The 15,354-nt window shown below is 33.0% G+C and overlaps 1 protein-coding gene and 3 non-coding genes across 4 annotated transcripts; 1 reads left to right on the top strand and 3 right to left on the bottom strand.

Annotated features, from left to right (window-relative positions):
* Positions 1-590: 590 nt before the first annotated feature.
* Trnap-ugg (transfer RNA proline (anticodon UGG)) lies at positions 591-662 on the bottom strand. The gene has a single exon. It is a non-coding gene; the product is annotated as a tRNA-Pro (tRNA).
* A 486-nt stretch (positions 663-1,148) lies between these two features.
* On the top strand, positions 1,149-1,220 carry Trnap-agg (transfer RNA proline (anticodon AGG)). Its single transcript has one exon. It is a non-coding gene; the product is annotated as a tRNA-Pro (tRNA).
* Positions 1,221-2,685: 1,465 nt separating this feature from the next.
* On the bottom strand, positions 2,686-2,757 carry Trnap-agg (transfer RNA proline (anticodon AGG)). The gene has a single exon. It is a non-coding gene; the product is annotated as a tRNA-Pro (tRNA).
* Positions 2,758-8,151: 5,394 nt separating this feature from the next.
* On the bottom strand, positions 8,152-11,167 carry LOC105325073 (interleukin 17-like protein; the record flags this gene model as incomplete). Its single annotated transcript, NM_001305291.1, is given in 3 exon segments — positions 8,152-8,604; positions 10,776-10,915; positions 11,077-11,167. Coding segments are annotated over 3 exon segments (504 nt in total). The 3' UTR covers positions 8,152-8,252.
* Positions 11,168-15,354: the final 4,187 nt, after the last annotated feature.

The following is a 15,354-nucleotide window of genomic DNA, read 5'->3' as shown; positions in this document are numbered from 1 at the left end:
TAAATTCTTTGGGCAGTGTTAAACTTATTACATGTACATGTACATCTGTAAGCCTGCAGTGACTCTTGAGAGTGATTTTTATCCTTTTATCCATCCGTTATTCGAATTGGGGTGAGAGCTTCATTAAACATTTTCAGTTTTAAGATTGAATTAGGCATTAGGGCTTGGCTCAATCAATAATTTATGATGAAGTATTATTTTGCTATTTAGTGTAAACCATAGTTTATTATGAATACAACGTACAACATATATATACAATGATACATAATTTGGCAAGGATTCGGAAATAAGTAAACACTTATATTAATCCGTTTCCTTAAATATAATTTACAAATTATAAATCACTGAAGTGCCCAGGTTGGAATGTCTTTGTAATTGTAATTTTGCTATTTCGACAGGTTAATCAGATATGTATTAAATGATATTTACGTGGTAAAATAAAAAATCTGATTCACTAATTCACTCATGTGTTTATGTGTAACTCGATGTTTAATATATATATATATATACATATATATATATATATATACAGTATATATGTGTGTGTGTGTGTGTGTGTGTGTATGTGTATCACTAAAACAAAAAGACTCGGGCTCGTCCGGGATTTGAACCCGGGACCTCTCGCACCCAAAGCGAGAATCATACCCCTAGACCAACGAGCCGCGTTATTCATAGTGAATTTAATAATGTATAATTACATAACAAATAAAATATACATACTATTTCAAAATAAGCAAGGGGTCAGTATACTATGAAAGCTAAATAGAGGTTTTTTATTAGGATTTCGAAGTTAACGTCTTAAAACGGACAGAAATTAAATTGTTCATGTTCAACGTGGCAAAAATCTCGGGCCTTTACGGCAGCCAATGACCTTCTCTGTCGTTAATCGTTCCTGTCCCCCGCAGGCTGCCGGAAAGGTGCGAGCAGTTGTTGTAGGGAAATGAGAGTTATCTTTCTTTATATTACGTAGATCTACATATGTTGCAGTTGCCTGAACTGTGAAGCTAAGTGTTTTCTATAATGATTAGGTTTATTACTCAGAACTTCAGATAAAAGGATCAGAAAAGTGCCATATTTTGTAGAATTACTTGACTCTTTTTTTTTTTTAAATCAGCTTTACTAGCAAGTTTTATCCCTATATGTATATCGGCTCGTTGGTCTAGGGGTATGATTCTCGCTTAGGGTGCGAGAGGTCCCGGGTTCAAATCCCGGACGAGCCCGAACGTTTTTGTAAATTTTAAGAGTAAATTTAAATTTATGAAATCACCGAGAATCGACTTTTATCTTTAAAAAGAATATAAACTGAACAATGCGTTGATTTATGAAGTAAAAAGTATGATATGATTCATGTATTCTTATGTCCAATTTGAATAACCAAACGTCAAAGAAGTATTCTAAAAGACAGTAAATGCATGTACCTTACGCATATATGAAAATGGTTTTTTTTGGGGGGGGGGGGGTTTGGGGGGGGGTATGGAAAGCTGCGTTTTTATTTGTTGAATGTGATTAGTTAATATATATACCGGTAACCGACTGAATCGATATCCGATCGCTCTTCTCTGGGATAGGTCCAAAGCAATATTGATTAATTATCATCGAAATATTCTTATGTTTCTGGCGAAACATGTATCTTTAACATAATTTTATTTATCTAGGTGCAAGGGTGTAGCTCCCAGTCTGAAAAAAAAATGGATGGACGACTTGGTTCCTTATGTGTTCTAAAAAAAGTTATAAAATTAGGGCGCACAGTTTCTCATTTTCGAACACATTCTGTTTAATATTCGATTCTAAAAAAATCCTCGGACATTTAATCACAGGTATCGTTAATGTACCTGCCTCTGATGATAAACATCACGTCCAGGAAAGTGAAGAAATGTAGTTTGTTTAAATTTTTTGGCGACTCTCGATCTGCACGTGAAGTTAACATTCTTCATTTTCCAAGGTCGGTTAGCGTGTGAAAGAGAAAATATGAGGCAAGTAAAGCGTTAACACAAGTAGTAAATTGTCTGTGGAATTTGATGGTATTATTTTTTTCCACAGAATTTGTGTGGAAATAAGGTTGATCATGCAATCCAAAAGTAGCGAAAGTTTTTTTGTTTTTTATTTGTTTTGTTTTTTTTGGCTTTTTTTTGGTTTTTTGTTTTTTGCGCAATAAATTGCAACTTTTTGACACGTAAGGAACTGTGGCCCCAGGTCGTCCATCCGAATTTTTTTTCAAACCATGGGATACAGACCTGCAGCTAGCATTTATCCAGCATAGTAATAAAGTGCACGTTGTCCTACGGTCAGGTTTACTTGCTGTTTCGTCATAGACATACTCTGGTTTTCGCGGGAAAAAAACCGCCCCATAGCCATCAAAGATGTACATTTATTTTTAATGGAAATGTCTCAACGGGTTGTTCTTTCCCCTTCCTGTTTTGATTCTCAGAATGATATCATAAAACTATATATACTTTGATATATAAGCTCAAAATGATTTTTGATCGTCAATTATTTTTTTACCGGACGACGATCGAGTCACCGCGTTCTTCTGTTGTTTGACACGATTATTTAACGAAATGCTATTTGGGTATATATGCTGTTTCGTCATTTGGGTATATATATATATATATATATATATATATATATATATATATATATATATATATATATGTGTCTTTGAATTTATATAACAAAAGTGGGCTTGGGCTCGTCCGGGATTTGAACCCGGGACCTCTCGCACCCTAAGCGAGAATCATACCCCTAGACCAACGAGCCACGTTAGTGATTTTTTAAAGGCAATTTATTTTGGTAATGTACATTATCTACATGCATTAACCCAATATTTGATTTCTCTTCTCCATTATCTAAATGCATTAACCTAATATTCATTTTGTCTTAAAGACTTTAATTTTTTTTTTAAATTAAATCGTCCAATGAACAAAAGATGGCCAGGTGTCAGGGTTTTTTTTTTATAGTTGCGTGTGTATATCTGTTGGGTTTTTTTTTCATTCAACATTTCACTCATTATTTCCCCCTCACACTTTCTAAAGAAGTGATACAATATCTTCATTAAAATTTCATTGAAATTATCTGTTTTGTATAAAATCAAAATAAAATTTATTTGAAATCCTAACCATATGTATATATGAAAATACAGTCTATCCCCTCTTGCCCTGTTTTCTTTTAATCACCAAACAGATGTACTAGTTTATTTTTCTCGCCAATTTTCCCGTCATTATACACGTATTAACCCCCTCTCCCTAAAAGAATTATATAATAAAGCATTCATATAATTATAATCAAAAATTAAATGTATCAATGTTTGAATTTTCCTTTTTTGGGGGGAATTATTTTATTCATTTACTTTATGGGGGGGGGGGGGGGCTAATAATATAAATTCCCATCAGAAAAGACCAGGAAATAGAATTCGACATTCTTCTACAAAATTCACCACCAAGACAGAAATACATGTAATCTTAGACTTAAAAAGATGGATTTATCCATTAAAGCGTGATCAAGGCGTTGCTTGGTTAGATCAGCTTACCTGTTTCCTCCATTCCACTTCTGGTTTGTTTTTGTTGGTTTGTTTGGTGTTTTTTTTTTCGTAACCTGTGTTCTCATTTGCGGTTTCCCTAGTAATGTGCAATTTAAAGGGAAGTGAAATTGTTAACTCTAAAGGAATTAAAAATAATAATAATAACACATTCTTCAACAAATCTTCTGCAATTTGCACGAATTCTATGCAACATTTTCCGGAAAACGTGATACATTAAATATCAAATATGAATCTAACAAAAATGAGCGATTCTGTTTCATGAATAGAAATTGTCCTAAAATATAAACATTTATTTGACGGTTATCAGAAAATCAGCAAATATCATTCAAAACAGCAGTTCTTAGGATGAGAATGTTATTTTATTGGTTGGTATCATTATCTACCATACACGAAGCGTCATATAATGTTTGTCATTCTCCTTTTTTTCAATTTTATCTGTCCCACATAATGAACTGACTTTTGTAAAGGGTTAAAGGATGTCGTACAAACAAAATGGTAAATACATGTACATGCAAAACGAATACACAAAAGACACACACACACACACACACACACACACACACACACACACACACACGCACGCACGCACGCACGCACACACACACACACACACACACACACACACACACACACACACACACACACAAGAAAAAACAAAAAATACAATGCAAAGGAATCTTAAACATAGGTCATGTTATTTGGTGTTAATTTTGAAGGCTTAGTTCAATCCATTCTCGATATTTTGGTATTATAAACTCTTTCATCTCCAATTAAATTTCCGAATCCACAATCCCAAAATATTTACTTTTCTTCATTTAAGCTCTAAGCCTTTTTTTCTAAAATTTGTAAAAATCTTAGTGTACCTACATGTAGCTTGCTCTTGAAAATTTTGAAATTTTGTCTCAATGATTGATATAATTACTACAAGGATTTATTCATATTGAATTCCTATTCATATAAAATCTAAAAAATGATAAACTCTCTAATAGTCTGTTTACAATGGAAAGCCGTAAGGTACCCCCACATAATTATCCGACATCTGACAAATACAAGTACTATACAGTGTGATATTTTCTCAACTATGACAAGTATTTAATAAGTAAAACGAAGATCTCTTTTGCTTTTAAAGTATCACGTTTTCATCTCTAAAAACAATAGGCGAAACCAATAATTGGCAATTTATTTACAAATCCTTAACGGCTGTTAAGATTGTAAAGAAACCCCCAAAGATGCTTATCTATGTGGTCGATTTGGAAGTTATGAAGATAAAATTCAATTCAAAACAAAATACCGGTATATAAAATCATATCTAATTATACATGTATCTTAACATCATGTCAAGTGCACGTAAAGCGTGTATCTTTGAAAATACTAGTATTCTATATTCAAACATGAAAGCTTGAAAGTTCTTATCCCTTGATAATTGTCTGCAGAAAGGAGAAAAGTACCATTTATAGCCATAATCTTTTTGTTTTGCTTTCTTTTCTCACTACATACATTTCCTAAGAGTTAAGATGTTCCGCACCAGAACAATTTATGGTGCTACATAAATGTCTTTCAGAATCGGCCCCATATTAGAATCAAAGTACTGAAGAACTGACGGGAGTTGATTTTGTCGATGTTTATTTATATTAAAATCAATGATTTGTTATTTTGCATGACAAGTACATGTATTGTCTAAATTGAATTACGCACATTTTTATAATCTGAATTTTTGGGCTTTTTCGACAAGAATGTCGAGAAACACCCATATGAATAATGTAAAATAATATTTAAAGATAAAATTAATTCAAACTATGTATCAGTGATAGAAATATTTCTCGAAAATTGTATGGATCCAAGCAATATTGAACTCTAGTCTCGTTCAACCAAACGCTCGGCTGGCACCGTAAATCTCCGACAAGGATTTACGGAGACAGCCGAGCGTCGAGTTGAACGAGACTATATTGAACTCTGGCGTAGGAATACATACGACTACAAAAAAATATTTAAATTGTTCGTACCATTTAAAATCTGACTATTTTCAAGGTATTTATAAATAAGTTTCCTTGAAAAACGATGCTTTTGCATACATTACATAGAATTCATCAATTATTTTCAAGAACTAAGTCTTGTCAGCAGCAATGATTTGTGCTGCGGTCCAAACACTGTTTCACTTTCGGTTTGTCTGAGTAACTGCATAGGATAGTTGATTAAAATCAACTCCCTAAAAATAGCAATAATGGGTCTATTGTTGCTGAATTTACCAGCCTTTAAATACAGTAAGAACTGCATCTTAAATGCATATTTGATTCTATCGCATCTGCTTAGTATGTAGAAGTGAAAATGATGAGAGTACAAATAATATTTTATTGTGAAATAAACCAGCAAGGTAAATACATTGTTGATCAATTGTCTTGAATCGGGGGCGCAACCACATGCATTTATTCATACATTCATTCTAAAACCTTGAAGGTTTTTTCCCAGAATTTCTTCTTAAGTTGATTTGTTATAATATTAACATAAAGTTAAATTATTTTATGTTAAAAATCTTCATATTTTCTTGATAGTAAATCCCAAGGACGTTCAACAGAAAAGACCAAATTTAGATTAGAATTGACATTCCTCTTCATAATTCACGACCAAAAACAGATATGATCTTTATCTTATGGCGATAAAGCTCCTCACTGAAATGTAACCAGTGCGTCGCTTGGCTTAATAAAGCTTACACAATCGTCCATTCATCTTCTGTTTTATTTATTTTTTTTTATTTTTTTTTTTGTAACTCGATTCTTATGTGCACTTTACCTAGTAATAGTGTGTGTAACTTAAAGGGAAGTTATTTTGCTAATACTAAAGAAATAAAATAATCATCACATTTTCTATAACAAATCAATTGCAATTTGCATGAAATTTATGCAATATCTTCCGGAAAACGTGAGACATTAAATTTAAAAAGGAATAATTCCAACAATATCATTGTACTCCACGTATTTAAATTTTACTATGCACAATTTTAGGGTGATACAATTTCATCAAGTAGCATTAAAATACCAAGGTTTTTTTTTCATGGAAGAACAGCTTTTATTATTATTTATTACGCATAAAGATTTATATAATGCAATTCTGTCTTTTTTAATTTTTTCTGTAAATTACCTACCTTTGTAACAGATTGAAAGATGTCGGACCACAGATGTAGGTACATGTGTAAATGCATTTAAAAAAAATATCTATATGAATTTTAAACATGGTTCATTCATGATATTTTGTTCTATTCCGACTCTTGTATTTTGAACCTTATAATTAATGCAGAGTTTCAACATTGGGTAAAACTATTTCAACTGCTGTTATGATTTCTAAATTCACACTCCCAAGAAATTTGGTCTTTTTAAACCTTTTAACCCTTTCTTATCATTTTGTAAAATATCAGTGAATAACCCGTATGTTGAAATGTTGTTAAGATATTCTGTCTCAGTGGTTGATGCTATTATGAAAATTCATTTCAATGATAATTCCAGTTCATATTAATAACATATAAGATAACTTTTACAATAACAATTTTACCCAAATCCTAAATTGTACAAAATACAATAATATTGTTATATCTTGTGGCGTTTTCTGAATTAAGATACGTAAAATAAAATTAGTAAGATCTCTTAAAATGACTCTTAAAACACCATTTGATATACAAATGTATGTAACGAGTACATAATTAGAAATAAAAAGGCTGAACGAAGTATTCATCATCCAGTCTCAGTAATTGCTGTTAAGATTGTAAAATCTCCAGGAAACTCCTATATATGTGGTCAATTCGATAGTTATGGAAATGTTTTTTTCTATTTATACAAAACAAAATATCCGTATATAAATGAATCGTCAAATGTGTGACTAAATAAGAATCAGCCCTGTGTTAAAAGAAATCGTATAAATGTCACTAAAAAAGTTCTTATTGACGATATATGTTTCATCAGTCCCATCATTCCTGTAAAGAACCCTGCACATCACTGAATTCACCACCTACTAATGCAGTGTATTATTTCTCATTCAAAACATCTGCTTCATTTTCGCGTGGCATGTCCCTGATTTACGTACTAAGTTAAATGGAAAAAAAATTATTAATTCTATTAGTATTAAAACATGATTTCAGGAAACTTTCCATAGCATGCGTGTTTTATCTTCCGTTAAACATTGAAATTAAAATTTGGTTTTGATGAAAACATTATTTATTTTTTTCTCTCATTAAGTAGCTATCAGGATGAAAGAAAATTGCTATTGTTGTATACATGAGTTGTTTTCTGCATAATAAAATTGGTACTATATATTATTATATTTTTTATTTTGGTTGGAATTTTTTTCTTCACTAAATAAATTTTCCCTAAGACTAAAATGTTTAGCAGCAGAAAAATATCTGGTCTTATGTTTCAGAATCGACCCCGTGTTTCTAAAAAAAATGACAATTTTGATTCTATGGTTGCCGCTGCATTTCTTTGCAATTACGAAATTCCCGTGAAAGAGCCACGACTCTAACTTAATTCATCAGTTTTCATTACGATATATATTGCCGTCCTTATTGCTTACATGACTTTTTTTTGTCCAATATGCATACATGTATATAGAATGTAAAACAATATGAGTTTATGTACAAACATACTTTATTGTTAAATAAACCGGCAAGAAGGCACATACATAGCTGATGAATCGCCCTAAATCGGGGATGCATTCACTCTGAAATCATTCATTGATCAAAGAAAAGTTTACATGAGCATCCAACGACAAAGGGCTCCATTACGGGTTTATATTCGAACACCCCGCTAGCGCATCCCACCCTGCGTAGAACCATCTGGTATTGGAAGGTGGGCACGCATCTGGAGAAGGCGCGGGGCCCCAGAGTACTGTCCAACACCGACAGGCACTCGGTACACTTACACCGACGCTGGACGATTGTCTGGGGGATTCTGTTGACGTCGACGTCAGTCACACGGTAGGTCGGGCAAATGGAGGTCCGAAACTTTGGGCCGCTTAGAACGTCGGTCTTACTGGGACACCTGGCGTTAAATCTCCTGGTGTGCGTGCGTTTCTCTACAAAGCTGTAAGACAACAAATACAGTGTTAAACGCACTGTTTGCCAAAAATCTGTCATGGATTTTTATTTTAAGGTTGGTTTTTTTTTCATCAGATATTAAGTCAAAGTCATATACACTCAAAATCATGCTAAGTGCGTTTGGATTGACTTTGTGGAAATAAAAATCTTTTCATAGATTCATGTAAAATTCGAACAAGAGATCGGTTACTTTACATCGTATCTATGGTGTCCGGATAGGGCCATTTGCGTTAGCGCGACATCGCGTTCAGATAAACGAGACATCGCGCTAACACACAACACGCCGTCGCGCTAACGCAACTTTACACAACACGCCGTCGCGCTAACGCAACTTTGCACAACACGCCGTCGCGCTAACACAACTTTGCACAGCGCGACGGCGTGTTGTGCAAAGTTGTATTAGCGCGACGGCGTGTTGTGCAAAGTTGTGTTAGCGCGACGGCGTGTTTTGTGTTAGCGCGATAATACAACTTTGCACAACACGCCGTCGCGCTGTGCAAAGTTGTGTTAGCGCGACGGCGTGTTGTGCAAAGTTGCGTTAGCGCGACGGCGTGTTGTGCAAAGTTGCGTTAGCGCGACGGCGTGTTGTGTGTTAGCGCGATGTCTCGTTTATCTGAACGCGATGTCGCGCTAACGCAAATGGCCCTATCCGGACACCATACGTATCTGTATACAAAGTACTGTATCTAGTTTGTTCATCAACGATACCGCCATTGTTTATTGTACAAATTTAAGATTTGATATGTGAGGTTTCTAAAAGTTTATTATATTTTTGAGGTTTTAAAAAGTTTTTATAATGTTAGTATAGACATATAGCACCCATTTTTATTATCAAAAAATAATAAATTTAGATGAATATTGGTAAGAAGAATTATTAGAAGAGTTATTCCATTGTAAAAGCGGAATTAGAAATACATGTATTTTAAGCTTTCGAAATCGTTTCCTCAAACATACGGAAACAATCGCAATTTTGTTTTCACTGAAGATACCTAGATATCTTTGAAAATATTGATATCAACAAAAAAGAGCGAAGTTCCTAAAATATAATGTCATGAGTTGTGATATTTAGAGTTTTAGGTAAACTGTATATTTATAGAAAAAGAAGAGTAGACATGGATCGCTGTCTTTTTAATAAATTGGATACATATTTGATTTTGTAAGTGTTAGTGTCTGAGAGCATAATATATATCTGAATTTTAAAACTATGCACTAAACATGATATATCACTTAAATAAGTATCATAAGTGAATAATTTCTTTTCGCGCACTTTTTAAATTTTCGAATGTGCGCAAAACAGAAACAAAGACCCCTTCTAGTATGTTGAATCATAATAAGTCGTGATATGTAAATGGGAGTGGTGGTACTTTTGAATAATAAATGCTTTTAACTGAATGTTTTTTTCTCTAATTGAACAGTGCTGGTATTTATTTATGAAATTTGATGTAAAATAGCATGAAAATATCTAATATGTATGGTGGCTTAGATCTGCCACCACTTGTCAGATAATTATGTTAACTTCTCATATGATAATGCCGACTTGTCAGATATTTATGTTAACTTGTCAGATCTTTATGTTGCCTTGTCAGAAAATAACCATAGTGACTAGAGACTCAATATTTTGTTGTCAAAGCGTGTTAGTGCCACTAACTGCTATCTGACAAGTTTACATAATCATCTGACAAGTCGACATAAAGATCTGACAAGTCAACATAATTATCTGACAGAAAAAATAATATGGCCACTAGTTTAAAGAAAATTATCATTCAATACATTCATATTGTAAGTCGACTTGCCAGATAATGATGTTGACTTGTCAGATGTTATGTCGTCTTGTCAAATAATTATTTCGACTTTGTCAAATAATTATATCGACTTAAAAGATGATTATGTCGACTTGTCAGATCCTTATGTCGACTTGTCTGAAAATATTATTTCAAATGGATGGCACAAATTGGGCGTGAAAAGGTTAAAGTGTTGAATTCTTATAAAACACGTGAATAAGTGACAAGTCGACTTAAAGAACTGACAAGTGAACATAATTATCTGACAAGTCGACATCAAGATCTAACAAGTCGACAGAATTATCTGACAAGTGGTGGCAGATCTCTGCCACCATAAATATGACATTCAGGGCTGTCCTTTTGTTTTATTCCTAACCTGTTTGGAACATTACGCAAGGTGAGTTTTTTCTCGACATCCATCTGGAGGGTTGTGATATTTAGAGACTCTGGATCCCGACAGAGAGTGGCCACGGGGATAATCCATATGTCTGATATTGCCAGCAGTAACAAAAAATTCTGAAATTTAAAAATATAAAAATTCATTATAATACTAAATATTAATTGTGTTTAATCATGATCGTATTATCATCAAAAGCGCATTGCAGAAGAATGACTTAAGCTTTATTGTAAGAAATGCTTTATTCATTTATTTATCTACCATTATTTATTTTTCTTACCAATTTTCCCATCATTGTAAGTATTGAAAGTTGTGCTTTTACAAATCAAATTGTAAACTTGTTGCGCTTCTGGTGTATTTAAGTTTTCCTCAATCATTTCTCCTTATATATTGTCGGAGAAAAAAAAATATAATAAGAAATTTGTGATTATATAAAGTATATTTATCGATGTTCTTCCTGATTTTGATAAGGAAAACCCACAGACTGCACCAGATGAGGGTTTCAAACTTCATTGGACATTCCTCTTCAAAAAATTCACCACCAAATAAGATATAATATTTAAATTCGTTAGGGTGGATCAGGCCATTGAGGCGTTTAAAGCGTTCATGACTAGATCATCTTACAGGTTTATTCAGTCATTTTCTCCCTTCGCCCTTTTTAAGCTGTTTTTTCATGTGACGTTTCCCTGGTAATGTGTAATATTTAAAGGGAAGTTAAGCTCTCCACCAAAGAAATATGTTTCGCTTATCCAGTTAAACTCTTGTTATCTGGTGATTTGTTTTTGGTCAAATGTAATACACTTTTAATAATATGAATTTAAAGTCGTTTATTACAAGTGTATAAAATCCGATTTTCCGTAGGTTTTGCGAAACATGAGAATTTAATTTACAACTTTAGTAAATATAGTTCTATAAACGATTTATATGATATTACGTTTTATGACGGAGTACAGTATCTGTAGAGATAACGTTGAACTTTATAACTACAACAAGGTATTTATGGATGATTTGAATGCAACATCGTTTTGATAAACATCATCATTGCAAGACTAATTACATCAAAAGAGCGTGGTCAAAATATTGGGAATATAAAATTTTCATTGTCTGTTTGCATTGATAAATATTACAAATATGCAAGTGTGCAAAGATATATATATATATACATGGAGAGAGAGAGAGAGAGAGAGAGAGAGTCAAATGGTTCAAGTATGTTTTCATCATGATTAGATGCAATCCAATCATGTAAGACGTGAGTCTCACGCAAGTGCCTGAATTTTCCTTTCAATTGCAGATAAACATTTTATGGGCTATAACACAGGGTACATGTGTACTGTGTACAAACCATACATGGTCCGCTGGTTGACTTCCGCGTACAGTGTACGGCAAACACCTTGTCGAGTCATGGTACATTGTCATCCACGCTTTCAAGAATTGACGAATACTATATTAAATTTCTCTTCAGCACGTACATTTGGATCATTAGTTTTTAACCCCCCCCCCCCCAAAAAAAATGACCAAACAAAAACCATGTTTTTACAGAAATTTACGTAAATCCGGCGATTATGAAAATTGCACGATTGATTCTACCCAGTACTTTCCCTAACAATCCTAAGTCAATTTATCAAGCCTCCGTCCATATAGACAGCCGTTTAACTTAAAGGTTATGTTCTTTGAAATGTTGCAAACTGAGTGAGGCAAAGACTTGATCTGCATGTTTGATTTATGAATCTTATTGGTTTTATTTAGTTATGGACCAAGAAAATCGCTACAGACATTGTTGGGGGTTACGAATTTAACACCAGCTCAAATATTTACTATTAAACATCCAGTTAAATTTGATTTTTTTAAATTCATGTATTTTAAGGGGAGATTTTCCCTCAATGTACTCTGATTCAACTCATATATGTAATAAGTTATGTATGTTAAACAGATTGTTTTAAAAGTCATAATTATCAAATTTTTTAAAAATCTTAAAATAACTGGTTAATGCAGTTCTTAAGAGATGTTTAGATGAATAACAAACGAGTTTCGAAATCATTGAAACGTTACCACACTAAACCCGCGTATGGCAAGGAAAAACTGTTATTTCAATATCATGTAGAACAGGTTTTAAAATAGTTCAAGGCATCAACCAATGAAACGGACACATAGGTTTTAGTTTTTAAAACCATTCTACCAAAGACCATGAAGGACTTTCTTTCAAAAATGTTATTAATAAATTTATTCCTACTGTAGTAAGCATGCACAAAAGATTAACTTTCTTAATCATCAAATTCTGAGTAATTAGTAATTTTGTAATTATTTATGAATGCGAGTTTTGGGTTTCTCGAATTTAAACTACCAAAAGCTTACTCTCATCAAAGTATAATGTTTAAGAAGCGTCTACGGAGACGTTTTTGTGGTTTGGTAGATGGTCGCATACAGTTTAAATTTAAGAGGTAGATTCCAATAAGAGGAAAAAGCAGTTTTGAAACGTGACTTCCAGTTTAGAAGAAGTAATATTTTGCAATACTTTGCCCACAGTCGAACAATCTTTAGTGAATTACAGTTGTTGTACATCATCCTGAAAGACCATTGTAATATTTTTTGTCTGAGTTTTGATTTATCTGAGTTTGTTTATTGGTAAACTTATTTGATTAATGTAATTGGTATAGTAAAACAAACATTGTAAAATACACTTTTAAACTTTTTTCTATTGTGTAAGACATATTCTAAAGAATAATAACAGCAGTTAAATTGTCTTGTTTCTTGAAAATAAGGAAAAATACAGTTATTTGATTTGGTAGGTAAGCAGTATCACTCAAAGTAGAAGGTATGTATTAATAATAATCAACTCATTTAACCTTAGTAATCTATTCATAAATTTATACTTATCATTTGGCTATGCATATATTCTTGTGTGTGAAACTACTAATCATTTTTAAAAAGTATAAGTTTTCATACTATCAATGTGCAATGCCTTCTTGTACCTGTAACAGTACAGGTGTACGGATCGTGCACATATTGACTTACATACGCAATGTGCGGTAATAAATCATTTATTATCATTCTATGCATAAGGAACTAACTAACACTGTCATCGAATTTCTCCTTAGCATGTATGTTTCTTTATTTTCAATCCACCCACCCCCTGGAAAATCAAAGAAAATGACGTGATTTCTATGCATATGACAACCAGCATTGCATTATTATGTTTAGATCTACCCAGTACTTTCCCTTGCTGTCTTTACCCTATGTTTCTAGGACATCAATTAAACAGGTTCATGTTCTTAGAAAGGATGCCAACTGTGTGGGGGCAAGTGCTTTGTTTCTTTATTTTCAATCCACCCACCCCCTGGAAAATCAAAGAAAATGGCTTGATTTCTATGCATATGACAACCGGCATTGTATTTTTATGTTTAGATCCACCCAGTACTTTCCCTTGCTGTCTTTACCCAATGTTTCTAGGACATCCATTAAACCGGTTCATGTTCTTAGATGCCAACTGTGTGGGGGCAAGTGCTTTACAACTCGATGGTTCATTCTCGGAAACTTGCTGACGTGCCTCGAATTACGGACCAAGAAAAGTGCTACGAACGGTGTTGGGGTTTCGAATTCACGCCAGATCAAATTCTAGCCACAAACAAACATTGCAGAGTTTATTGTTGGCCATGCAGTGAATTTCTTATTTGTCTTTTGTTTATTCACGGATTGTTTGGGGGAAACTTTTATCCCATCAAACATTGACCGCTAGATATTTTAGGTATGTCAAAACGTTTCACAACTTTGAAAGATATTTTGAAGCTAAGATATATTTCTAAAAAATGTGATCAATTAAGAAAATTGTGATAACAATTCGAATTCGTTTAATATGCAGTTGTTAAGCAATATGTTTAAAGTTGAAATGTCCTAAAATAAGCACTGCATACAGGTTTCGAATTTATTGCAACACTTCCATACAAATAATGGTTTTTAGTAGAAACAAAAAACCAACTGTAACTTGAATTTGATGTACAACTTTACTGGTTTTGGTTAAAAAAATTAGAAATATTTCTACCAAGGATCTTTATTTCTTATCAGATTCTTCCTAAATAGCAATTTTGTGATCAATCATAAATGCGAGTCTTTTTTTCAAATTTTAAATTGAAAATTAAAATCAACTCCTTACTCTCATCAAAGTAAAAAATAAGGCGCGTCGGGGGAGAGGCTTTCGATGTTCGTGTGCTGCTAGCGCTTGCAATCAGCTGTTTGACACAACTACCCAAAGTCCAAGGTCTTGTTATAACTAAAATGGTTCCATTTATTTTAGAAGTTACATTTTAAAAAGTGAAACGTGATTCGATATGTAATTTAGTTAGGAAAAGCTCTCTCTCTCTCTCTCTCTCTCTCTCTCTCTCTCTCTCTCTCTCTCTCTCTCTCTGTACAATGTTTATAATAAGTCAGTAATAAAATAGCATAATATATTTTTCCAACGGTACTTCTTATAGTTATCATACTGGTTTATTATTTTATTTCAGTCGCTGTTAATTTTTAGAAACAGGTATTTTTCGAATGTTTCACATCCTTGTTTGTATTGTCA

This window comes from Magallana gigas, chromosome 8 (genome assembly GCF_963853765.1).
Source record: "Magallana gigas chromosome 8, xbMagGiga1.1, whole genome shotgun sequence".
Taxonomy (NCBI): domain Eukaryota; kingdom Metazoa; phylum Mollusca; class Bivalvia; order Ostreida; family Ostreidae; genus Magallana; species Magallana gigas.
This window is presented reverse-complemented; position numbering and strand designations above follow the sequence as displayed.